The sequence below is a fragment of the Pithys albifrons genome, chromosome 16 (assembly GCF_047495875.1).
Source record: "Pithys albifrons albifrons isolate INPA30051 chromosome 16, PitAlb_v1, whole genome shotgun sequence".
Lineage (NCBI taxonomy): Eukaryota > Metazoa > Chordata > Aves > Passeriformes > Thamnophilidae > Pithys > Pithys albifrons.
The window spans coordinates 2,349,362-2,374,956 of NC_092473.1; the positions used below are offsets into that span (position 1 = coordinate 2,349,362).

Consider the following 25,595-nt stretch of genomic DNA (forward strand, 5'->3'; position numbering starts at 1 on the left):
TCTATGGAGGTTTTAAAGATGAGACTGGATGGGGCAATGAGTGAGAATCCACCACGTCTTGATCCAACCCCACTGTGATCATCAGCCCACGGCACGCAGTGCCGTGGGCTGATGATCACAGTGGGGTTGGATCAAGGGTTGGACTCGATCTCGGAGGCCTCCTCCAACCCCAGTTCATACTATGATTCTATGATTCCCACCCCCGCGCTCACTCCTGAGCGTTCTTACGCGCAGCTCCGTTCCATGCCCGGCCGGGGCCACTCCCGGGGCCGTTCCCGAGGCCGTCAGGGCCCATTCCTGGGGCCGGGCCGGGCCGGGCCGTTCCGGGGTCCGCCGCCCCCGCGCGCCCCATGGTGGAGGAGGCGGTGCTGCCCAATCAGGCTCCGCGGTGCCGGCAGCCAATGGGGAGGGCCGAGGAGGTGCCGGCAGCCAATGGGGCGGGACGGGGCGGGGCCGGCAGCTCAGGGGGCGGAGCAGGGCAGTGCCAGCAGCCAATGGGATCGGTCCGGGGCGGGGCCGGCAGCTCAGGGGGCGGGGCCGGCAGTCAATGGGGCGGGGTCGGTGGGATGATGGCGGCGGCCATGGCGAGCGCGGCGGAGCGGGCGGTGCTGGTGAGTCGGAGGGCGCTCGGCGGGGCCGGGCTGGGCCGAACCGAACCGAACCGAACCGAACCGAACCGAACCGAGCCCCCAGGCAGGCCGTGCTGCGTTTGGCCCTGGCTCCGGGCCGGCTCCGGGCCCCGTCGCTCCGCAGACTGCAGCCTCTGCCGGTGTCTCGGGGTGGGGAACGCCGAGCTCCTCGGGTGGGCCGCAATGTGCCCTCGGTGTCCCGGTGAGACAGGGATAACATGAATTTAAATATATTACTTTTAGTGTAAGTGAGTTTTGAGTGTGACTTGGCAAAGTGTAAGTGTTTGTAAAAAGGAACTTGCCCAAATTGCAAACGGTCAGAGAGGATTGGGCTGGCCTGAATGTGGGCAGTGGAGATAAAGGGAATTTGGGGCTTGCTTGAATAAAGGCTGGGAAGGGAAGGGCTTTCTGCACGTTCTGAGCACAGCAGGAGGGTGGAAACCTGGTCAGCGAGGGGGGAGAGGAGTAGTGTTTGAAATAATCGTCTATTATATAACATCCTTATCGTGCACAACATAAGACATGAAAAACAGAATGTGAAATCACTTGGCGTGAACCCAGTGAGTGTCTGTAATGGATAATGTTGGAAGCTGAATGTTGTGTATCCGGCGGACACACAGCCGGAGGCAGGAGCCCTGCGGGACCCCGACTGTAATACAATTGTGCTTTACCTTCTACATCCAGATTTCTTTAAATGCCCGTGACCGGCCCCGCACACGGAGCGGCGGGGAGGGACAGACAGCCCGGGGTGGGAGGGCTCGGAGGGCACCGGGGTGGGAGGGGAACACAGGGGAACACCAGGTTTTGTGGTGTTGGTGGGGGTTGGAGGATCATGGCCAGCGTTCCCCAAAAGTACCCAGGTGTGGTGTGTGAACTTGGCTTAGTCCGAAATCAGTACGGAGGGGAGACAGGGACTCTCCTATGGGGAGAGGCTGAGGGAGCTGGGGGTGTTCAGCCTGGAGAAGAGGAGGCTCAGAGGTGACCTCAGCACTGTCTGGAACTCCCTGAAGGGAAGTTGTGGCCAGGTGGGGGTTGGTCTCTTCTCCCAGGCACTCAGCAATAGGACAAGGGGGCACGATGGGCTCAAGCTCTGCCAGGGGAAATTTGAAGTTGGAGATGAGAAAGAAATTCTTTGCAGAGAGAGTGCTCAGGGATTGGAATGGGCTGCCCAGAGAGGGGGTGGATTCCCCATCCCTGGAGGTTTTTCAACTGAGCTTGGCCGTGGCACTGAGTGCCATGATCTGGTAAAGGGACTGGAGTTGGCCCAAGGGTTGGACTTGATGATCTGGGAGGTCTTTTCCAACCCAATCCATTCTATGATTCTGTGGTTCTCTGATCTTTTGGTGTGACTGGAGGGGAGAAAGGCACCAGTGGGGATCTGGAGGAGAAACACCTGCACGGTGCCGGTGGGTGTTGGAGGTGCTGGGGGGCTCTGCTGCTCCCGTGGGGTCTCTGTTCCCACAGGAATCTGGAGAGAGTGAGCACTGCACAAAGAGCAGGGGATCCATCTTTCTGGTGGCAGGACCCAAGGGGATGGCATGGAGCTGTCAGGGGAGACTGAGGGTGGATGTCTGGAAAAAGATCTTCACCCAGAGAGTGGGCAGGACCCGCACTTGGACTTGATGGGTCCCTTCCAGCTCAGGGGTGATTCTATGATCAATGTGATTCTCAGAAATCCAGACCAGGGTTAAATGCTGGAAGTCAGTGGTCCTTGCAACCAAACTGCTCTGAAGGATAACAGGGAATCCTGCCTGGCTTTGGGTGAATGTTTGCTGAAAGAAACCTGGCCTTGTCCTGCTGGTTTTTGGGGGTAACTCTTCTGTGAGGTGAGGACACACCAGTGAGTGGTTATTTTGTGTTCCTCATGGTGAGCAGGGCCTGTCTAGCAGAGAAACCACAGGCTTAAAGTTCTGAGTTGACCACACCTTGCCCCTTTTTCTGTGGGTAACCTGCTGGATTCATTCCTTTCCAGATCTTTCCACATGGAAAATTTCTCCTTTCTTTCAAGGTGACAAGTATCAATCTCTTCTTTGTCCGTTGCTTTTGTCCCCACTTCTCTGGTGATCTGTGTGAGGTCTCCTGGTTCAACAGGAAGATTATCTGTGCTTTGAGGGTCTGTTTTAGAACAGGTTTCTCTGTGGCAGGAACTGATGGAGGCCCAAGGCAATGAGGCATCAGATCCAAACTTGGTTACTGAATTTGCCGCAGGGATTGGGAGTGCCCAGCCTGTGTATTCACCGCCCCCTGTTCAATTTAGTTTTACTTTTAGGCTGCTGTTGCTTGGGAAAATGCTGGGAGGGGAGGAAGGAGTGCATTTTAGTTTGTCATAATCTAATTGGCAACAAATTTATCTCCAAGTTGCCTCAGTTTTGCCCGTGTCAGGAATTGGTGATGGATGTCCCTGGCTTTACTTTGACCTATGATCTTATTTCCTCCCCCAGCCTGTTGAGGAGGTGCAGGGGGGAGGCTGGGTGGGTGTCTGGCAGCCAGATCAGCCCAGCCCAGCCCAGCAGCTTAAAAAGCTGCCCCAGATTCTGAAGCAGCAGGATTTGTACTTTGCTCTGAAATTCACATCCTGTGCTGCCTGTTCTTTCATCCTTCTGGGATTGTTGGTGCAGTGATCTGTGTGAGTGCTGCTTTGTCAGGGCACCAATGGGGACAATTCACTGGACTGGAGTAGAGAAGTGGAGATGTGGAGACAGGTGTTTCAACAAACCAGGAACAAATGTTCTTTTTCTCCTCCTCAATTTAAACAGCACAGAAACAGCAGTACACTTAGAACTTAAATAATTTTCACATGTGTCTGAGAGATTTACTTCCACTATTTGACTTCTAATGATTCCACTGCTGTTTTCCCCCAATGTAGGAAGAAGAATTTAAATGGCTTTTACAAGAAGAGGTCCATGCTGTTTTGAGACAGCTGCAGGATATTTTGAAGGTGAGGTTAATTTTATCTGGGTTTCGTATTGTGGGTTTGTTTGCCCTCCCATGTGGGGGAATGGTGGTAGGTTTCCCCTGGAGGAAAAAAACCCTCTTGGTAGAGGTTGCACAGAAAGGTTCATCTCCCAGGTCCAGTGCTGTCCCTAGTGCTTCCTTGCCTTTTGGTCTGATTTCCCCAAGATTGCTCCTTTCTTGACCCTCTTTGCTGAGAGCTGCTTTAAAAAGGCACATGGAGGTTGCCAGGCATTTGCCTGAGATCTGAATATTTTCTGGAACAGAATCTAGATCTGCCTGTAACTGTCATGTGATGCTGGAAACAAACCTGATGGCCTTTAGCTGAGAGCTGCTGCTTGTGCAGTAATTAGCAGTGTGCACTCTCCTTGTTCCAAACCACCCTGCCCTCACCATGCTCACTCCTCTGCTCTACCTGCCCCTTCCAGAGGCCTGAGTGTTCAGCTCAGCCAGGTGGGCAGCACCTTTCTCCAGCCTGGGCCTGGGCTGCTGGTTTGGCTCTGGCCAAAGGGAATTGTGTGCACTGAGAGTGCACTCTGTGCCTGCTGGGTCTGTGTTCAACAGGCTCAACCCCTCAACACTGAGGTTTTGGGGGTTAGTGAGTGATGGAAGAGCAGGGCCAAAAATGTGGAGGTGCCAGAGGGAGTGAGAGTGCCCTGGTGCTGCCTGAGAACCCCAGGACAAAAGGCAGGAGCAGGTAACAAAAGTCTGCAGTAACTTTGTATAGAATCATAGAATCAGTTGGGTTGGAAGAGACCTCTGAGATCATCGAGTCCAAACCTTAATCCAACCCCACTTTGATCACCAGATCGTGGCACTCTCCATGTCCACTCTCACCTTAAAAACCTTCAGGATCAGAGAATCCACCCCCTCTCTGGGCAGCCCATTCCAATGTCTGAGCACTCTCTTTGCAAAGAATTTCTTCCCAATATTCAACCTAAACCTCCCCTGGCATAGCTCAAGCTGTGTCCTCTTGTCCTACTGTTGGTTGCCTGAGAGAAGAGACCAACCCCCACCTGGCCAGAACTTCCCTTCAGGCAGTTCCAGACAGTGCTGAGGTCACCTCTGAGCCTCCTCTTCTCCAGGCTAAACACCCCCAGCTCCCTCAGCCTCTCCCCACAGCACTTGTGCTCCAGTCCCTTCTCCAGCCTCGTTGCTCTTCTCTGGCCCCGCTCCAGCCCCTCAATCTCTTTCCTCAACTGAGGGGCCCAGAACTGAACACAACACTCAAGGTGTGGCCTCCCCAAGGCAGAGTCCAGGGGAAGGGTCACTGTCCTGGGCCTGCTGGCCACACTAGTTTGGATCCAGGCCAGGATCCCATTGGCCTTCTTGGCCACCTGGGCACACTGGTGGCTCCTGTTGAGCTTCCTGTCCCTCAGTCCCCCCAGGTCCCTCTGCCTGGCTGCTCTCCAGCCACTCTGTGCCCAGCCTGGAGCGCTGCAGGGGTTGGGGTGGCCAAAGGGCAGGACCTGCACTTGGCCTTGTTGAACTTCATCCCATTGCAATCAGCCCATCTCTCAAGTCTGTCAAGGCTAATACCTGTTTTGAAGAATTAGCCATACTCTTAGGGGTGGCCCTGGGCAGTGCTGCAGCTCTCACTGTGTCCTCTCTCGGGCAGGAGGCCTCGCACCGCTTCGCTCTGCCCACCAGTGGCTCGGGAGGAGCCCTCAGGCAGGAGAACTTTGTGCTGAGCACCTCAGGGTAAGTGCTGCTGGTCAGGTGGTCACTCCCTCTGCAGCAAAAGGTGCAGGTCCTGGAGCAGCTGTGCTGAAGGGCTCTGTAGCACCCCTGGAGCCAGTGGGGTTTTCTTTAATAGAAGGTTTGGCTTTAAGGAAACCAACCAACCAACCAAACTGTGGTGGCAGGTGAGGGTAACAGTCCATAGCTGTGTTCCAGGGCTGCCCAAGCAGCCTTGTGCCTCCTGACACCTCCTAACACCCGTTCCTGGCCACGTGCTGGTGTGTTGCCTCAGTGCTGCTGTGGGCACTGTGCCAAGGGGCATTTTTCTGACTCTGGGCACAGGGAGTTGCACTTACAAGACCCAAACTCTGCTCTTGGCTTAGTTTCTAACTGTGTGGACAAATCTTAACCTTTGTCCTGATCTCCCTAAATAGCAATAGTGAATCTCCTTCACACAGAGCAAACTGAGGTTTGTGCAGAAGGTGGTGCAGACATGCAGTTCTGAAATTCATGTCCAGTTTTTGGTCTTCTCCACAGCCCTTGGTCTCAGTAGCTGCTCTGGCAGAGGTCACAATGCTTGTCACAAAGCAGTAGACCTTAGTCCTTAGGACCAGCATGATGAGCATTGCAAGGGGCAATGCAGTAATTCTGTACTGGGTTTGAAGGATCTTCAGGTCTTAGAAGTATTAAGCTTAATTTTAGTTTTCATTTGTTGTTGCAAGGTGAATCTTGCAAAGTGTTGATCTAAAGAGTCTCTCTCTAATGTAAAATGCAAACTGAGCTCCTGAAGGCCCAGGTGCTTCAGTCTTCTCCCCTCACTGTTCATTGCATATGTGAGTCATCTTGCAGGAGCTTTCAAAGGGTTTGGAGGTGGGGGTTTTATTTATTTAGGTTTTATTTAATTAGGGTTTTTTCCTTAGGATGGAGTGGGGTTTGTAACTTTAAATTCCTGTATTAACCATCTGACACTCCAATGTCAGTAATTCATTTACTGTCCTGTGCTTGTGCCTGCTAGAGGTGTTTGTAACAGCAACCCAACTGTTGACAGGTGATACATGGAATAAGTGTGGGATCAGAAACAAAGGTCATGTTTTAGGCAGGGCAGTTGAGGTGAACAGCAGCTGGCCACAGGCCCAGAGCTGGGGACTTGCAGGTGTGTGTGGGGTTGAGCTGCTGGGCAGGAATAGTGTTCAGACCCCCTGCAGCAAGGACTGGGCTGGCTACACAGAGGGAGGGGTGGGGTGGGGTTGGCAGTCGGTGTGTGCCTCCTGTGACCTGTGTTGCTCAGATCTTTCCTCTCATTCCAGCACAGACCAGGTGAAAGGTGTGTTGACACTTCAGGGAGATGCCCTGTGTCAAGCTGTGAGTAATTACCATGCTTCTTACTTTGTCCTACAAGGGGTGGGTGTCACAGTTATTACCCTTTGATCACCCCGGAGAGGAGGTCACCCCGGTTATGTGTTACCAGTGATCTGTGTTCTTTGTCAGTCTTCCCTCATAGCCATTAAATGCTGAATGTTTCACCAACTGTTGCAAGATCCAGGATCTGACACTCCCCTCCCACCACTCCCACCCTGTGACCAGTGCTGGAGTCACCTTCATGGAGATTCCTTTTCTTTTTTACCACCTTTGTTGTGTAGTATCAGATTTCCTGGAGGGCTTTCTGAGCTGAGATCGGGTGTCCTGCCTTTCAGCTTCTTATTTGTATTAACATCATGCTGTGGGAACACTGAGGTTCTGACTGTGCCAAGACTGCACAAGGCCAGGATGGGCTGGAAGAGTGGAGTGGGACTGGCAACTCCATGTTTTCCATACAGGCATTTCTTGCTTCACCTGTTTTTTCCTTTCTTCAAGGATGTTAATCTGAAAATGCCCAGAAACAATCAGCTCCTGCACTTTGCATTCCGGGAGGACAAGCAGTGGAAGCTGCAGCAGGTACTGTTGGCTTTAGGTGCCCACCCCTCTGTAGTGTCTGTGCCCTCTGAGCTGTCACTGTAGCCCTTCAGGAGAGGCTGTTATGGGCATTTTCCATGAGCTCCAGTGGTAAAAGCCAAGGGAGGGAGCAGGTGCAGTTAAATTCAGTTACAGTGCTGGGTGGAAGAGATGGTTCTGCTCATTCCTGACACATCAGGAATGTTTAGTCTGGAGAAGAGGAGGCTCAGAGGTGACCTCAGCACTGTTTAAAACTGCCTGAAGGGAAGTTCTGGCCAGGTGGGGGTTGGTCTCTTCTCCCAGGCACTCAGCAATAGGACAAGGGAGCACGATGGGCTCAAGCTCTGCCAGGGGAAATTGAAGTTGGAGATCAGAAAGAAATTCTTTGCAGAGAGAGTGCTCAGGCATTGGAATGGGCTGCCCAGAGAGGGGGTGGATTCCCCATCCCTGGAGGTTTTTCAACTGAGCTTGGCCGTGGCACTGAGTGCCATGATCTGGTAAAGGGACTGGAGTTGGACCAAGGGTTGGACTTGATGATCTGGGAGGTCTTTTCCAACCCAATCCATTCTGTGATCAGCAATCTGAAGGCTGTCTGCATAGCAGTCATGATCCTTTAAAAGAGTGCCTGCCCCCTGTGCAGGACTGTCCTGGGTCTGCCTGTGACTCCCAGGCTGGCAGGGCAAAGAGCAGCCTCAGAGGCTTCGAGTAGCTCACTCTCATTCTCTTAAATTTGCTTCCACTGAGGACAAACTGCTCCTGTAGCATGTCTGAGTGCCCTCAGGTCAGGAGTTAGAAGAATCAGCCATCCAGAACCAGAATCTCTCTCCCACCATTTTGCTGGGAGGGTACCTGATTTCAGGGTCTGAAGTCTGCTTGATTTTGAAGAGGTGGTTTCCCACAGCTGCTTTGTCATAGCTGAGTAGATTGGAGGAAGATCACAGACTCACAGACTATTCTGAGTTGGGAGGGACCCACAGGGATCATCGAGTCCAACTCTTCAGTCAAGGGCCCACACAGGGGATTGAACCCATGACCTTGGCATTATTACAGCCAAGTTTGAACCAGCTGAGCTAAGATGTATTCTGTGTGCTCCCCTGTGCTGTGACTCATGTTTCTCTAGGTGATGAGTGCATTGTGCAGTTCCCAACAGTTGTCTTGGCAGCAGAGTGAAAACTGTACCTGATAACTTTGTAGAAATGTAGAAAATGGTGTACTTTAGATGTTAGTGCCAAACTCAACTCAGTGTGTTTATGCCTTGCAACAAGGCAAGGAAGTTTTTCTGACAACACTCAGCAGTGCATCCTGTTCTGTTGCTGGTTTGTGCTGCTGCCTGGTTGAGAGGTTTCTACTGGCTTTTAGGGAAAACATAAACATGCTTTATTTGCAAGCATTTGGTGTCTTAATGTGGTTCAGATACGGAGTGTGAGTGCCTCAAGGACTGTGTGCAAAAGCATTTAAAGTGGTTCTCTGGTGATCTTTGGCCTGTCTGAATTAAAAATGAGCATCTCAAAGATTGTGAGTGTCTTCCCTCAGTGAGTGGTGCCAGTTGGAGTTTTGTTTCTCTGCCCAAAGTGAAGTAATTGTTAAGAAATTGTAATATAGTCACGTTTTTGAGGAACATAAGTGCAGGCACACAGATTTTGAGCAACCTGATTAGAAAATGGATCAAAATCAAAGGGGAATATGAATTAAGCAAGTAATTATAACAGCAGGCTTGGCATTGCTTGGTTGGGTAATGTTGCCAGGAACTGTTTGACCTGCTCAGAAGCATCTGGGAGGTGTAAAGGCTGGAGGTGGTGATGTTTGGAGATGCCCAAGTACCTGCAGAGTCTCTCTGCAGTCTGACCATCTCCCTCTTCCCTCTGTAGCCTCCAGTCCCTGGGCTTTCTAAGAGCAGGACTGTTCTGTGCTCCCTTAGCTCTGCATGGGAAGGAACCAGTGTCCAGGTGTATGCCAGGGAGGCCCCTGTAAGGCTGTCCTGGGATCTGGGATTGCTGAGGACAGTGTAGATGTCTCAAGTTACAAATACCCCAAGCTGTGCTGTCTGTCTCCCTGCAGACATAGAAGCTTTCCTGCTTCTCACTTCCATTTATTGCACCCTCTCATTTACTCCTTGGGGTTTTTTGCAGTTTTCCTGTTGCTGCCTGGAACTGAACACCAGTCACTTTCTCCCAGGGCCCTTGTTTTCCTCTGGTTTGTCCTGGCTCCCATGAAAGCACTGGGATACACCATCAACTTTGCTTTGATAACTGTGTCCCTCTTGCTTGAGAGGAACTAGAGCCAGCTGTGTCCTCAGTGTGTTCAGCCCCACGCAATGGCACAGCTTCTTGGTGCTGCAGAGAACTCTCAAAGCCAACAATTGTGGTTTAGAAGGACTCTGGATACTGCCAGAGACACTGCATTAGAAATCAATGCTTGCTGCTCATTGCTGCTGTGGATGTAGTTGATGCTGTTGGTTTCAGCTCTGATGGTTGCTAAGGAAGAGCTCACTGTTCAGTGGTGCCTGAGCTGACAGCAGGGAGAACTCCTGCCTGAGCAGTTGTGCTCTCAGTGCTCCCAGGATGAGAGAGCCTGATGTTACTGTTCCTTCATGGCAGCAGCAGCATTTGAGTTGACAGTCCAGGTTGTAGCTGTCAGACTGTTTTGTGTTGTCAATTCCTGAGAGAAGAACCCAATAATGAATCTGGGCAGCAGTGATAGGTTTGTGTTAATGTGTCTGGCATTTGAGAAGACACTGTTTTCTTAAGGCCAGTGAGATAATCAGGAAAGCCTTTCCTTCCCAGCACATATTACAGTGTGTCTTTCATAGGGCTGCATTGTCCCTTTGCAGATCCAGGATGCCAGAAACCATGTGAACCAAGCCATTTACCTGCTCATGAACCGAGATGTGAACTACCAGTTCAAAACAGGCTCGGAGGTGCTCAAGGTGAGGAGAAAGCCCTTCCTGCTTGGATAGGAACATGCATTTTTCTTTGTCTATTTGTTGTTTCAAACACAGTTAATGCACATTAATGTCTCTTAATGAAAATGCACTTTGCAGTTGTACCTGTATGTGCCTGTGCCAAGGAGTGTACACGTGATCTAATATTTGATGTGAATCTGTACCAGTTTGGCATCAGTAACAGGGCTGTACATCCTGGTGAACAGTAACCTGGGCAGTTGGTGCCCTGTTGCACACCAGTGATATTCTGGCAGGATCTTCCTTGATCTTCTGTGGATGATGTTGTCACACTTCTCTTTTGGTCAGTGCTACTGGGGAGGGCAGCAGCGAGGCAGCCACCAGCAAACAAGATGACAGTACTTGTGATTTACTGATGGTTTGAAAGGGGCTTCTCACTCACCTGGTAGTTGCTGGGGTCTGATAGAGCAGCTGCTGCATGGCAGGGAATCCCAACCGTCTGCTTGGAAATATTCTCTGAAGGTGCCAGAGTTTCAGCTTGTTCATTAGAATCCATCACAACATCAAATATGAGAAAACTAAACCTTTTTAGTTTCTACATGGGCAAGGGCTGTTCATAGGAAGGAGCTAGGAAATAAAACTATTTCCTTTTTAATTTCAGGGGGAAGTAGGGTGAGAAATTAGTCTTAATATAAAATGCCTTCACCTTAGCAGAAATGAGCTCTATTACAGACCTATGTTGTTTCCCCCTTTTTCTCTGGAAAAGAAAGTTTACCTGAATAGAGCCTTTGGACTGTGGCTTCTGGTGGGATGAGCTGGTTGTTTTTTCTAGTTCCATTCCTGTGATGTGGGAATGGGGAGAATGAGAAAGCAGCATATTGTTTTTCCTTCATGCCTGCTCTTCTGAAGAGCTGATGATGAGTTTGTTGATGCTTCTGTGGCATCTGTAATTGATCTCATGTTCTCTTGGTCTTCTTGTAATGAATAGCTGTTCTCTTGTCAGTCCCTGGTATTGAACACTCCTGGCCTGTTTCATGAATGTCCAATCATGGTAACAGTTAAACTGCATTTATGTGGGAGCCTCCCCTTCCCAATATGTCCCTGAATTCCTGGAAGGGCAGGCGGGGCTGGTTGTGGTGGTTGTTGTTGTAACACTTGCAGAAGGCTCTAAGGTTTTGCAGCATGCTGTGTGGGCACCACCTCAGCAGTGTTGTGTGTGTCACCTTGTAGCTCATGGATGCTGTGATGTTGCAGCTCTCCCGAGCCCGGAATCGGCTGACCACTCCAGCTACTCTGACACTACCAGAAATCGCCTCCAGTGGTCTCACAGTAAGTATATGATGGTGTAGGTGTCCATGCAGGTCTGGCAGCAGGCAGCAGTTTGGATGTTGGACAGCATCCTGGTGGAACTGGGTTTCTGAAGTGTCTCTTGAGGCAGAGCTGAAGCAAGTGCAAACCCTGAGTGGGTCTGGCTGCTCTGTATCTTCCTGTGGGAGTGTGGGTGACTTAGGCATGAGGACTCTGGTTCTCAGTAAGTTCTGTTCTCTGCCTAAGAGTCTTGTCCAGGGATGATTTGCCCTTGGGAACACTGCTCCATTCTCTCTTGTCACTGCCATGCACATACCATTTATCAAGGGCAGCAAGAGAACAAACCACTCCTTGCAGCTGCTCAGCCTTTGCTTCTCTCCTGATATCTCTCTTGCCATTGTAATTGTAGTGTGGTTTAGGAAAAGGGAGTGATTTCCCAGTGTTAGAAATGATGATCCTTCCACTGACAAAGAAACGACTTATTTTCTCACCAGAAAATGTTCACCCCTGCGCTGCCTCCAGACATCCTTGTGAACTTCTATATTAACCTGAACAAGCTGTGCCTCACTGTCTACCAGCTCCACGTGCTGCAGCCCAGCACAACCAAGGTGATGCCTGTTGCTTCCTGAGCCTGTTCAGTTCCCTCTCCCTGCATCCCACTGCGAGGAGGAGGTCACAGTGCTACCTGCTACAATGTTATGGGCATAAGAAATGCAGAAATTACTGCAGCTGGTGCTGAGTGTCTGTGTTTAGGTCTGCTGCAGTTTGGGGCATGGCTGCTTAGCCCAGAAGAACCTACCAGTGCTCTGAAGAAAGCCAGTAACTTATTTTTTACTGAGTACTTACAATATAGTTTGATAGTTTTGCGTAATTTTGAAAGGGCATAATTATATTAATCCAGTTTACATCAAAGTAGCATCTTGGGTTTCCTCAATAGAGTTTTGATGGAAACTTTTCTGCTTCACCTATTGCCTGGGGCAGCTTGATGTAGTGTGTTGACCCTGGCTCATGCCAGAACACACCAAGGCTGCTCTGTCACTCCCCTCTGCAGCCAGAGTGGGGAGAGAAAATACAGCAAAGGGTCCATGAGTTGACATAAGGTGTGGGAGAGATCCCTCACCAAATACAGTCATGGGCAAAGCAGACTCAAATTGGGGATATTAATTGAATTTCTTACTAACAAAATCAGAGCAGGATAATGAGAAGTAAAATAAATCTGATAAACACCTTTCCCCCACCACTCCCTCCTTCCCAGGCTCTCCCTCCAGCAGCACAGAGACAGGAATGAGGGTCATGGTCAGTTCATCCTACACTGTCCCTGCTGCTTCCCAGGGAGAGGAGTCCTTCACCTGCTCCAGCATGGGTTCCCTCCCAAGGAGACAGTCCCCTATGGACTTCTCCAATGTGAGTCCATCTCATGGGCAACAGTTTTCCATGAATTGCTGCAGTGTGGGTCACTCTTGCCCAGGGTGCAGTCCTTCAGGCTCAGGCTGCTCCAGTGTGGGTCCCCCACAGGGACACAAGTCCTACCAAGAAACCTGCTCCTATGTGGGTTCCTCTCTCCTTGGGTCTGCAGGTCCCTGCCAGGGCCCTGCTCCAGCATGGGTTTCCCACAGGTTCACAGCCCCCTCTTGGGCATCCACCTGCCCCAGCATGGGTTTCCTGCCTGGGCTGCAGGTGGATCTCTGCACCCCTGTGGCCCTCCATGGGCTGGAGGGGCACAGCTGCCTCACCATGGGCTTCTCTTTGGGATCTCAGGGGAATCTCTGCCCCTCCTTCTGCGCTGCCCTGGGGGATCTGCAGAGCTGTTCCTCTCCTGTGTTCTCACTTTGCTCTTCTCTGGCCACAATTACCTCTGCACAATAACTTTTTATTCTTTTTCTTCTTAAATACCTTATACCCAAGGCATCACTGCCATGTCTGATGGGTTCAGCCTTGGCCAGGGGCAGGTCTGTCGTGGAGCAGCCGGAACTGGCTCTGATGGACATGGAGGAAGCTTCTGGCAGCTTCTCACAGAAGTCACCCCTGCAGCCCCCCCACTACCAAAAACTGGCCACCCAAACCCAATACACGTGTAAAAACATCATTAAACTCTTAAACTTTATGAAATGCAGTCCTTCTGTAAGGGAGATTTTCCTAAAAATCTACATTTCGTTTTTCTTCTGGATCTTCTCATCTTATTTTTGTAGTGCTAAAATTTGGAGCTAAATTGAACTCAACCATTGTGCAGAATATTTTTAATGAAGAAGCAGGAAGGGATCTAAAAACATGGGTTACATATGGGTGGCGTATTCAGACAAATAGACTGTGGGCATTTCTTGATTCAGGCTACTGAAAGTCCAAACCTTAAATGCTTTTCTTCTAAGTGATTTGTTTACTGCATCAAAATCCTCATGAACTTTTCCTTCTCTAGAACTTCAAGCCTGCTGGAGGGTCCATTTTACACAACCCTGGGGCCATGTTGTAAGTACAGTCACTGCAGGGGGAGTTACCTGGATAACAGGTGTAGGTGTGTGCTGAGGGTGAGATCCAAACTGCTGTGTGCAGTTTCCATTATAGCTTCTGTGAGGTGGAGAAACTGGACTGAGTCACCTGCTGTGCCTGTGAATGCTCTGGTTTGTCTCTTTTAATGACTTGGCCATAAAGGCACAGAGATGTGAATGTCTGAGATCCAGCCCATCCACACAGTGCCATGAGCTTAGCTGGAGATGAGAGTTTCCAACCAAAATTAGCATTTGGTTATTGGTGTTGCCATCAGCATTTCCTGCTTCTGTGTCCCTGGAATAGAATCATAGAATGAACTGGGTTGGAAGAGACCTCTGAGATCATCAAGTCCAACCCTTGATCCAACCCCCCTGTGATCATCAGCCCAGGGCACAGAGTGCCATGGCCTGGTGATCACAGAGGGGTTGAATCAAGATGTGGTGGATTCTCACTCAGTGCCACATCCAGTCTCATCTTGAAAACCTCCAGGGTCAGAGAATCCACCCCCTCTCTGGGCAGCCCATTCCAATGCCTGACCACTCTCTCTGTAAACAATTTCTTTCTAATATCCAACCTAAACCTCCCTTGGCAGAGCTTGACCCCGTGCCCCCTTGTCCTTTTGCTCGTTGCCTGAGAGAAGAGACCAACCTCCACCTGGCTACAACCTCCTTTCAGGGAGTTGTAGAGAGTGATAAGGTCTCCCCTGAGCCTCCTCTTCTCCAGGCTGAACAACCCCAACAAATGTAGTGGAGTTTCTACCCTCACCCTTTAGCTCAACTCTAATTCTGGGCAGAGGTTGACTGAGTGTTTGCCCTCTGTAACTTTGCCAGGTGCTGATTTAAGTGTGTTAGAAATGCACAGGATCTCTGCTGTGGAGGACAGTTGAGTGGTTGCTGTGCCCCTGTTTGTGAAACTGTGCTCTTTCCCCCTGCAGTGAGTTTGGCAGCCAGCGCTATGAAGTCAGCCATGTCCATAAGGTGGAGTGTGTTGTCCCGTGGCTAAATGATGCCCTTGTGTTCTTCACAGTTTCACTGCAGCTTTGCCAGCAACTGAAGGACAAGGTAATGGGCTTGGAGAAGGGGGTTTGTTTTTAACACTGGATTTTGAGAGGCCCTCAGGTGTGATGTGGTGTTATTCTGTACAACTTGCTGAAAACAAAGGGTGCTCTGGAGCCAGGGATAGGTACAGTGGTGTGGCAGATGGCTGCTGAGCTAGTGACTAGGTGGAAAGGAGCAAGTAGACACTGTTGTGTTCTCAGTCATCAGCTGGATGACAGGAAATGCCAGGGTGGTGGAGAGGAGCATGGAGACCTCAGCAACCCAGACTGCAGCAGAGCAATGCTCAGTTCCAGCTCTGCAGCTGGCCTGGCTGCCACCTGGAGCAAGTAACCTTGTGCTCCAAGCACCTGCAGTGACAGCAGCAAACCTGCCCTTCAGCAGTGCAGTGCTGGAGTGTGTAATGCTGTGAAGCTCAATCCTCGTGCATTATGTCCTCTTTTTTCATGGTCCAAGGGGTACAGGAACTAACCTGCTTTTCTTCTTGCTTTTCAGATATCCGTTTTCTCCAGTTACTGGAACTACAGACCATATTAACTCTCCGTGGAATGGTCCAAGCCCTTACAGTATTTCCACTGTCTCTCTCTGTGTTTTCTCATCCCAGCTGAGTCTAGGTCAGCCTGAGGAGTGTTGGGGTTCACTGCCAGGTGCCCTCCACAGGGCAGGGACAGTGTACCCAGAGACACAGCTTTAGTAGCCTTGCCTGGGACTGCTGCATAAGCAGGGCACAAAGCAGTGCTGGGTGCTTGGCAGGAGCTTCCACTGGTCCCTGGCCTCTTGTGCATTGTGTGGCTCACACTTCCTAAGCCCCTGAGGAGTTACAGGGGTCTGTTACAAGGGGTGGGGGCTCTGGACCACCCTCGCTAACTGGATCTGTGCACTGTGCTGTAACCAACTCCTGGACTGGGGGCTGGCAGGGAATGGAGGAGGACAGACTAATGTAACACACCTCAGAAAAGGTAGGGCATGTTGCTCCATGTAGTGAAGTACATTGCTGTGGTTATGACTAACCCTGAGTGACTCCCTCTCCTGCCTGTTCTGTTCATCCCATGTCACTGTTTCCCCTTTGGGGATGCTCTTACTTGCTGATGTTTGAACTGGAGTTTTTTCTGTTTTGTTTTGTTTTTTTTTTTACTCCTCTGACATCAATGTGATATTTTTTCCCCCTAAGCCCTAGTTGGGCCAATGGGTGTTTTGCAGGTTTAGTATCTTGTTTTTGCTGCTAGCCTTTGGAGTTTCCTTGGTACCTTGAGCACAGCTGTTCAGTCCCTCATCCTGTCACTAAATCCAAAGTGAGTACCACATTGCTACTATGATTTGCTGCCTATGGATGCTACCACGTGTAACTCATCCCTTTAGCCACTGATAACTGAAATAAAGACCGTCAGACCTGCAGTGTGGGCTGTGAAAGAATTAGTGTCTGACTTCCTGTGCTTTCTCACAAGTGAGTGGCTGTTCTTGGTTATCCATGCTGGGTTGCCTTCTGCCTTACTGGGAGGACAGCAGTGGTCCCTGGGGGCACAGCTGGGCAGCTCCTCAAAGGCTGGGCCTGGTTTGCATGGCCTCAGCCCAGTGCTGTCTGACACCCGAGTACCACCTGAAGTAGTTTTCCAGACTTGCCTTGAAGAGGCCACAGGCACTGAGGCTGGGTTGGGTTGGTTCATGGAGCTCTCTGGGAAGTGATAAGGAAGCATCACTGTCTCCTGCTTGGCTCCAGCTAGCTGTGTCCAGACTGTTTCTGGTGGCTTTCCTCACTGGAATACCATGTGCCAGCCATGTGTGCTGAGGTGAGGAATGCAGGCTTACTGCATTTCCTAGAAAACAACAAGCTTGGTTGTCCACTGACATCTAGGTTGTTTTCCAAGTGCTATCCAGAGTTCTGTGTTGAGAGAGATCACAGAATAGTTGAGTTTGGAAGAGGAATCTCTGCAGTCCATCTGGTCCAATCCTTTTCTCAAGGGCTTGTTCCCCAGCACCATGTCCAGAGGGGTTTTGAACCACTCCAAGGATGGAGACTAGAGATCAGTGTGTTGCTTTGATTTTTATTTGTCCTGCACAGACCTCTGGCCTGCCTTGTCTGTGCCCTTCCTTCCTGCCCCTTTGTGAGCTCCCTGAGATCCTGTTAGTGCCATCTTTGTGCTGCTGCACCTCCTTCCCTCCTTCCCTGGGGACTCAACAGTGGTGCTGTGCTTGGCCTAATGCAGATGTCACAGGCCATAACAGAGCATACCTGTGAGCATCAGGCTGTGCCTGATGAATGTGTGTGAGTGAATGTGGAAGGCAGAGAGGCCTGGATGGGCTGATGCAATAGCAGACTCGTTACTGATTCCAGTCAGTTAGCATTATGACTAGATGTGGTCATGACCCTTGCTCTGTTCCAGACCATTCTCTGCTTAGAAAGTAATTGTGCATGTGTGGAGCTGCTCACCGGTAACAGCTTCTGACAGGAGAGTATTTTTATAATTAATAAGCTCTCTGGTTATTAACTGTCTGTGCTTTTCTTTAGCACCTTTTTTATTCACACCAGTATGTGCAGTTCAATCAATATTGTCACATCCTCTCAGCTCAGCTTCCTGCTGGTAGGGATGGAATATGCAACCCAATGTGTGTTGTTTTCTTCTGATGAGAACAGTCTTCTGTTCTGGAAGGGAGGAGTGTGCAATATGGAATGCCAGCCCTGCTCCCAGCCCTGATGTGAGGGGCAGTGTGGGGAGGGCTGCTGGGTGCAGGGGGAGCTGCTGCTGCTGGCACTGCCCAGGCTGTTGGTTCAGAAGAACAGGAGAACAGCAGGGTAGGTGGGATTCAAGAGGACAGGCTCTCCCAAAGCCCTGGGCTCGTACCCTGTGACTGAAAGATAAAACAAGGGCCCACCAATCCAGACTGCAGAGTCTGTCTCTTTTCTCCAATAAACATATAAGTGCAGAAAAAAATATCCAAGGCTTTGAGGGCTCTTCTTTTGCATCCAAGCAAGGCTGGTGCTGGGACAGCTGCTGGCAGCCCACCCCTCCCTTTGCAAATGCAGCTCAGACATGCTGTGGGTCAGTGTTCAGCCAGTGCTTGGCAGCACAAGGCCTGTTGAAGTTGGGGCTGCTCTGTGATGCTGCAGGACTTTGGATGGGGACATGCACTGATGAATGCTGCTGTGTCACTGGAGCAGAATGAAATTGTGGCCGCTTTTTCCTGGGCTGTGTTTTTATTCTGTGTTTTTGAGCTTCCTCTGGGAAGCTACAGTTCACAGGAGCCAGACCTTTCCTGGTGGCACCTTTCCCTTTTGCCCAGGGAATCTCTGTTGTGTCTTTAGGGGATAAAGGTGGGCTCCTTAGCTCCACTGGATTTTGATGGCTGTAGCAGCTGAAAGAAGCATAACTGGACTTCTCATTCAGTCATCCTAGAAGGGATCTTAGTGTAAGGATGCTCCACAGCATGTCTTGGTGAGCTTGCAAAGGGATTCCAGCCTCTAGCTGGAGGGAAACAGAAATTTCCTCTTTCTCCTCGTGTCAGTCCCTGGCAGTTCTCTTGGCATGGAGGAGCACCTATTCCCCACCCTGGCTGTGGTAGCTGAGGATGATGTGTGCCATAGTGTAGCTAAAAAGCAAGCATTAGGGTACTGGATCTTCTGGGGACCATGGAGTGGACTGACTGGAGAGGATGTATTGACCTTGGGGGGCACTGCAGGTGCAGCACAAGGGGTTAACATTGACCCTCAGACAGAGCATAGGAGGGGCTGCTGCTGAGGTGGTGAAGGAGGATGAAAGTGGCTGGGCAGCTCTTGGCACTAAGGTTGAAGACAGTCTGATTTGTAGGTGCAGCAGAGGGAGGAAGCAGGAAGAGTCGTTCTGTCCAGCTGTGAGGTGTAGGTGGTGTTCTGACTCAGTTTCCCTGGATGTGGGTGCACTTTGTGTGAATTCTTGTTGGATTAATGTCTACATAAAGGAGTTACAGCTGCAACCACACTCCCTGTGTAAGGATGTCTGTGCCAAGGGGCAGCAAATCCTTGATGACCTAAAAGTGTTCTTTCGTGGTTATTGACCCATCATGAGATCTTGCAGGAGAGCTGTCAAGAGGCAGCTGCAGTGGTGGACACCATCTCCAGGTTATCCACAGCTGTGAAACATGTGCTGCCATCAAACAGGCCAAAAGGATAAAGCCCATGTGGTGTCATGGATGGTTGTCAAAATATAGATATGGAGAGTTCTGGCAGATTGGTTACATCCCACTGCCACAAACCTGCCAAGGTAAACACTGGGTGGATCAAATAGTCAATACTAAAGCTCTACCCTTTTCCTTGGTAACCATAACATGTGGGTTGGAATGTTCAGCTGCAGAACAGGCTGGAGGGAGCAGGCTGGAAGGGGCTGGAGCCCTGCACTGATTGGTAGGCCCCTGTATCTCCATGTCTTTTCTTTTACAGAATCAGTCAGCAACACCCTGCTGCAATTTATTTCCCCTTTTCTTGCCGGTGTTTTCTACCTGTATTCCTCTTTTGTGTTGTTTTGCATTAAAGGATGCCAAATAATTTTGAAATTCTGACCACAGTGCTCTTCACTGAGGCCATAAAGTCTGTTCCTCCTGAGAACCTTGAGCAGCAGAGCAGCTCCAAGGGAATGCTGCTCACAGACAGGAACAGCTAATACCAAGAGTTGCTTTTCATTTTTGTACAACAATGAGGAAAAGGGCATAGCAAAAGCAGTTTGCTAGAATGAGCCATCCTGAAAGGGGAAGGGCAGGGCTGGATGCACTGTGTGAGGCAGAGAGGTGAGTTTAGAGCCAGGCTGAACTGGCTGTGGTGAACTCAGCAGAAGCTTTGACTCCAGTTGACAAGGGCTGGATGTTTAGCTGGTGCTGCCATTGCCTTAGTTAGTGGTGTGGAAAATTTGGTTTAATTTTTCTGGATGTGTATCCTAAGCGGCCACAGAGGGATGGATGAAACATCCCTTGGGAAAACAGCCTGGGGCCAACACAGCTCTGGTGCTGTGGAAGTGCAGGCAGGATGGTGCTTCCCAGGAGCTGGTGCTGGGCTGGTGCCAGTGAGGGGGTGTACCCAGGGTGAGCTGAGAGGCTGCACAGCTGGGACACAACAATACTTGGGATGGGTCTGTGCTCCCACCCCCCAGGCTTGGCAGTGCTTGTGTTATGTGAAGTGGCAGCAGATGAGCTGGTTGGACAGTCACAGGGAAGGGCAGTGTCATGCCTGTCTGGTCCCATGTTCATCCTCAGCAGGAGGAAGGAGGTGGTGCAGAGGTTGATGCACCTGCTTCTGAAGGTGGTTCGCTGGGCAGAGCCCATGCTCAAGGTGTTTGCTCTGGCAGAGCTGCTATTCCAGCTGCATCCCCCATTTTCAGGTCCTGGCTCTCACTCCTGGGCTGGGCCACTGGGGAGGGAAACCTCATTTTGTCACTCATTTCCAGGGTCTGGCCCTGCTTGTTTCTTGTAGAGGAGTCGAGTGGGTGGGGGCATCATGGCAGGGCTGTGATCAGCTTTGGGGTGCAGGGAGGATGCATGTGGGTCACTGGAGACTGGAGCTCAGAAGAGCCTGCTGTGCCCAGCTCTCAGGTAGCAGCACCCAGCAGCAGGCTGGGCCTTGGCTTTGTTCCTCCAGACAGGAATCCATGGGTGTTTAGCTGGAAAATGGCAGTGCTGGGCTGCATCCTCAACCCATGGCTCAGACAGAGGAGGGACCTGCCAGTGTTTCAGGAAGCCAAGGAGGCAGAGTCAAAGTCGTGGAAGAGCTGGGTCAGGAGGGAATCCCACTGCAACACCTGCCAAGAGTGCTGGGGTGCCTGCAGGTTTCTTGGGCAGTGTCTGTTTGGGTGGGGTGTGCTCTGGCAGAGCATGGGAAGGTTTTAGGCCTTGATTTCTTACTTTCATGGTTTGAAAATCCCCAGCTGCCTTCTGTTTTTAATAAAGCACACCTGTTTCCGGACTGAGCTCTGATTCCAGAAAATTCTGAGTGTTAAAAGGACTAAGGAATGTTAACAATACTTTACAAGCCCCCATGTGAAGAGAGTTAGACTGTTAGGAATGCTGTTTGGGTGATACTATTGCTGCTATTCTTTTGTTAAGGGAGAAGCTGAGGAACAGTGAAGATTCTTGGTGCACACTTGGCATGGGGGATGCTCTGTTGGAGAGGCTCAAACCTCAACGCCTGTGTGGCATATTTGAGGTGGGAGCTGGAGCTGGTTCTGTTTCCTGGTGATCTGTGCAGGGGTGGGATTGCTGGTCCTGATTGCTGTGAGCAGCAGGGCAGGCCATGTGCCCCTGCTCCTCTCCCTGCAATCTAATTAGAGCCAAATTCCAGCACCACTCAGATTGTGTTTTCAGTCGACTTGGGAAATGAATGTTTTACCTCTCAGCTCATCAAGAGGGTTCATAACTCACCTGAAAGAGATCCATGTGTGCTGATTCACTGCCCAGAGATGGGGATGACGTCTGTGTGTCACATCTCACTGATGGGAGAGCTGGGATGGGGCAGTGGCACCAGAGGAAGATGGTGTTTGGGTATATTTGCCCACAGGGTCAGCTGCACCTCTGAGTGGACTGGAAAGTTAGCTGGGGGCACTGAAATCTTGACTGGGCAATAGGCAAAAACCAGCATTTATTTGCTGGGGCCAGAGAGGTGCAAATGGACATGAAGGAGAACCAGCTTAAGCAGACAGTGAAAATGGAGAGATCCTAGAGAAAAGACTCTCCAAAATGCTGGAGCCTGAATGGGAGGGAGTCCACATCTCTTGAGTTCCAAAAGTTACTCAGCATCTTTCTGCACCTCCCCACAATGCTCATGCTGCTCCTCCCTCGCTGCATTTCCCTGGCTCCTGCTGTCCCTGAACTGCTCCTTTCCCCACTGACACCCTAATGCAGAGAATCAAAGGACATCACACGAGAAATCAATGTGGGTTTAGGTAGAATAGCCCTTTATTGATACACTGCAAGCAGTTTATATAGGGTCAAAGCTACATGCTAATTGGCTCTAGTAATTTTCACACCATAAAGCAACATTTCTAACTGGTTCTATTCCATATCTCACAAGTCCAGTGTTTTGGTCAAACATCCTAACAGTTCCCAGGTGAATCTCAAGAGTCCTGTGAGAAACTTTCAAGAGTTCTTGTGTGAAAGTCTGGGGAGTTGCTGTGTGAACTCCTGGGCAGTGATTTCTTCTTTACCACTCAGCAGCAGCTGTGCCTTTGTTTATTCTCTGCTGGTAGCTGGTTCAGTCTCACAGAGTCCATACAGTCTGGGTTGCTCACATGGCCATTTGCTGTAAGAAATCCCTCTACAACACCCCATGTTCTTGCTGGGCCCCCCTGGGATCACAGGGTGTGCTTTCCACTGCTGTGACTGCTGGGCATGGGGGGTGCAAGGGAGGTGTGAGAGCAGTTTCTTCCATGAAACCTCGGGGCTCTTTGTGCTGTGCAGTGGTGTGGGTGATGCCTGGGGTCAAACCCCACACAGGGAGTCAGCACATGAGTGAAGGAGATGAGGAGGGAATACAAACATTGGAACCAGTGCATGAGAGGGGACAACGGAGCCACTCAGTGACTTTGTGCTCAGCTGAGCTGCCTGCCAGGGAACATTTCCAGCCTTATCTCACCCCAGAGAGCCCAGGTGGTCAGACAGTGTGCCCTTCCCTCTGCCAGCCTCTGCAAACCAGCCCCATCATCAGGACTGACCTGTAGCTTTTCTTTGAGAAAGCCTTTGCCCTTGGCTTGAACATTCCCACTGTGGGGTGGGGGACTTGCTGCCACTTCAAACACTTTTATATTGCCTTGTGAAAGAAATCCACACTTTGCCTGCAGTCTGAGGGTGTGCAGCTCCCATTCTCAGCTAGGGCTCAGATCCCAGCTTGCAAATGAGGCTTCTGGTTTTTAGCTTGGCAGTATTTCGATGGCCTTAACTGCCAAATGCTTGCCTTCTCCCAGCCTGCCAGGCAGGATGGGTGATAAAGGCTCCCACTTCACTAGTGGTACTCACTCAGCCACAATTCTCCCTTTCTAGATGTAGTTAATGGGGTTTTCACCACTTGGTGTGCATTATTGTGATTGGTTATTGTTCTGGGAACACTCTGCTAGACAGTGCCAATCACAGTGGGGTTGTAGAAATAGCTGTCATCAAAGTCACTTGATGTTTTTCAGAGCAAGTAGGTATTTTATGTAAGAAGACATCAGTAAAAGCTCTGTCCTACCATCATGTGACATTAATTAAAGAATCCCTTTTCAGCTTTCCCTTTGTTTCCCTGAGTTGGCATCAGGCTTATGGCTGTGCAGTTACCTGTGTCCTCCTGGTTCCTTTTGCAAATCCCCCTGCCAGCCCTGAGACCTTCCAAAGAGTTGGAAGATTCACTCAAAGTCAGTGTTGGTTGGTCTGGGAGTTACTAGAAAATGTAGGTGCAAGTTTTCTGGTTCTGATGATTAGAGTCTGTTTCTGGGGTTTCTGTTGAGTGCCAGGTTTCATTACTGCTGGGCAGTGTTTCAGCACACTGTGATGGGAACACATTATGACACTTGCCAAGAGGGAACAGAAATATTTATTACTTCTTCTATCCTGTCTTCATTAGTCTTGCAGCTCCTCAAGGTGCTTGTGTTGCTTATAGCAACCTCCTCCTTTCCCTTACCAGTTTCCAGCTCTTGTTATTTGTTATACATTGACTGGGGAGCAGTTAATTCTTAACTGCTTTCATTTTCTCTCCTAACCAGTCTGGTTTGTGGAGTGTTTTCCTACCCCTTGGTGTTTCATGTTTTCTCAGGTTGTCCCTTCCTGACTGTGGAACTGTATATTTTTTTAGCCAACAGTAAAGCAGCCTGAAAAAAATCTGATTATTTTATTTTTCTGTTTCAGTTATTTTCCTCTGTCAGTCTGGTGCCTGCAATGACTCTGTGCAGAGGGAATGAGTCATGACTTCTTAATTTCACTTTTTCTGCTGCACTGTTATAAATACACTCACACAGTTCTGCACAGCAGAGTGATTGGCAGGTCTTCCAAGACTGAACCCTGCTCTCTCAAGCTTGAAGTGTGATATATAACATGCTCATGCAGATTATAAAGCTTCAGTTAGGAAACCATCTTTGCCTGCTCTTGGGAAGTCCAGGGACATTTGACTTCTGGAAGGCAAAGCATTCCCACTCAGAGCAGCAATTCCCTGTGATGCCATGACTGTTCCAGGTGCAGCAAAATGGGATTTAAAACCAGATACTGCTCAAGAATCCCCTGTTCCTCAGCTGTAAATTCACTGGAGGACAAGATACCTTGGAAAATCCAGTTCTCCCAGCCAAGCCCCTCCCAAGGCAGCTCAGGTGAGATGCTGGAGAGCTGCAGTCTGTGGTGGTCCTTGCCCAGTATAAGCAGTTTCCCCATGGGCAGGACACTGAGTGGTGTTGGGGGGTGTGTTGGGACCAGGGCTGGGTGGTTGCTGACTGGATTCACTTGTTTCCCTCAGTTCCATACTCGTCATGCTCAGCACTGCTGAGGCACCTCAAACCCTGGGGTCAGTTTTAGGCCCCTCATGACAAGAAGACATTGAGGGGCTCGAGTGTGTCCCGAGAAAGGCAACAGAGCTGGGGAAGGGTCTGGAGCACAGATCTGATGAGGAGCAGTGAGGGGGCTCAGCCTGGAGAAAAGGAGGCTCAGGGGGGACCTTCTCACAGGCTGCCCAGTGCAGGGGTGGAGTTGCCATCTCTGGAGGATGTGGCCCTTGGGGACATGGTTTAGTGGTGATCTTGGCAGTGCTGGGGACATGGTTGGACTCGACAGAGAGGTCTTTTCCAACCCAAAGCTTCCATGATTCTACATAAAAAGTGGGAAAACCCAGGAAAGACAGCTGCAAAGTCTGTAATGAGGGTCACAAGTCACCCCTGCTGAGGCAGTGCTGCTGTGGTGTGCTGGTGGAAGGTCTCAAAGGACATGCCTGTCCTCCTTGGTCCCAGAAGAGGACACACAGGCAGCCCCATGGTTTATTCTGCAGCATGGCCAGTAACATCCAAGGTAAACCTGGGCAGTCTTGAACTAAACTCCTGGTTTCCAGTTCCTTCCTTTTTGGGAACACTGTCTGGGGGGCAGTGCTGAAGGCTCTCCTGGGGAGGGGATGCACAGCCCTTCTGGGGGGCTCCCTGTGCTGAAGGTGAGGGACCTCTGGCAGTGCTTGTCCCTGTTTGGGGTAGAGCCCCAGGCTGGGCTGGCTGGAGAGAGCTCTGCTTTGCTACAGGTAAGCCCAAACTTTTGGAGAGCTAACTACTGATGTCATGGCCCACTGCTTGGGGACAGTGTCCTCTGTGTGCAGAGCAGCCCTCTGACAAGTTCTAATGAGATTATCTGTGAGCACTCGGGGCTCCTGAGCTTGCAGAAGCCTGGAGGTAGATTTGGCCTGTAACACAGAATCATAGAATCAGTTGGGTTGGAAGAGACCTCAGATCATCAAGTCCAACCCTTGATTCAACCCCACTGTGATCACCAGCCCATGGCACTCAGTGCCACATCCAGTCTTATCTTAAAAACCTCCAGGGGCAGAGAATCCACCACCTCCCTGGGCAGCCCATTCCAAAGCCTGAGCACTCTCTCTGTAAAGAATTTCTTTCTGATATCCAACATTGTCCTACCTGTCCCAGGGCTGTGTTGGTTTTGGTCTTGTTTTGTTTTCCCCCTCCCCAAAAGAGTCCCAAGTGGGAT

The 25,595-nt window shown here is 50.4% G+C and overlaps 1 protein-coding gene across 1 annotated transcript; it reads left to right on the forward strand.

Moving 5' to 3' along the window:
• Positions 1-545: 545 nt before the first annotated feature.
• Positions 546-16,334, forward strand: ROGDI (rogdi atypical leucine zipper). The gene is made up of 11 exons (XM_071571633.1): positions 546-611; positions 3,496-3,567; positions 5,200-5,282; positions 6,569-6,623; positions 7,116-7,196; positions 10,024-10,119; positions 11,323-11,421; positions 11,895-12,008; positions 13,814-13,863; positions 14,819-14,945; positions 15,435-16,334. The coding sequence occupies exons 1-11, from the start codon at positions 567-569 to the stop codon at positions 15,474-15,476; spliced, it is 864 nt and encodes a 287-aa protein (XP_071427734.1). The 5' UTR covers positions 546-566; the 3' UTR covers positions 15,477-16,334.
• The last annotated feature ends 9,261 nt before the right edge of the window (positions 16,335-25,595 follow it).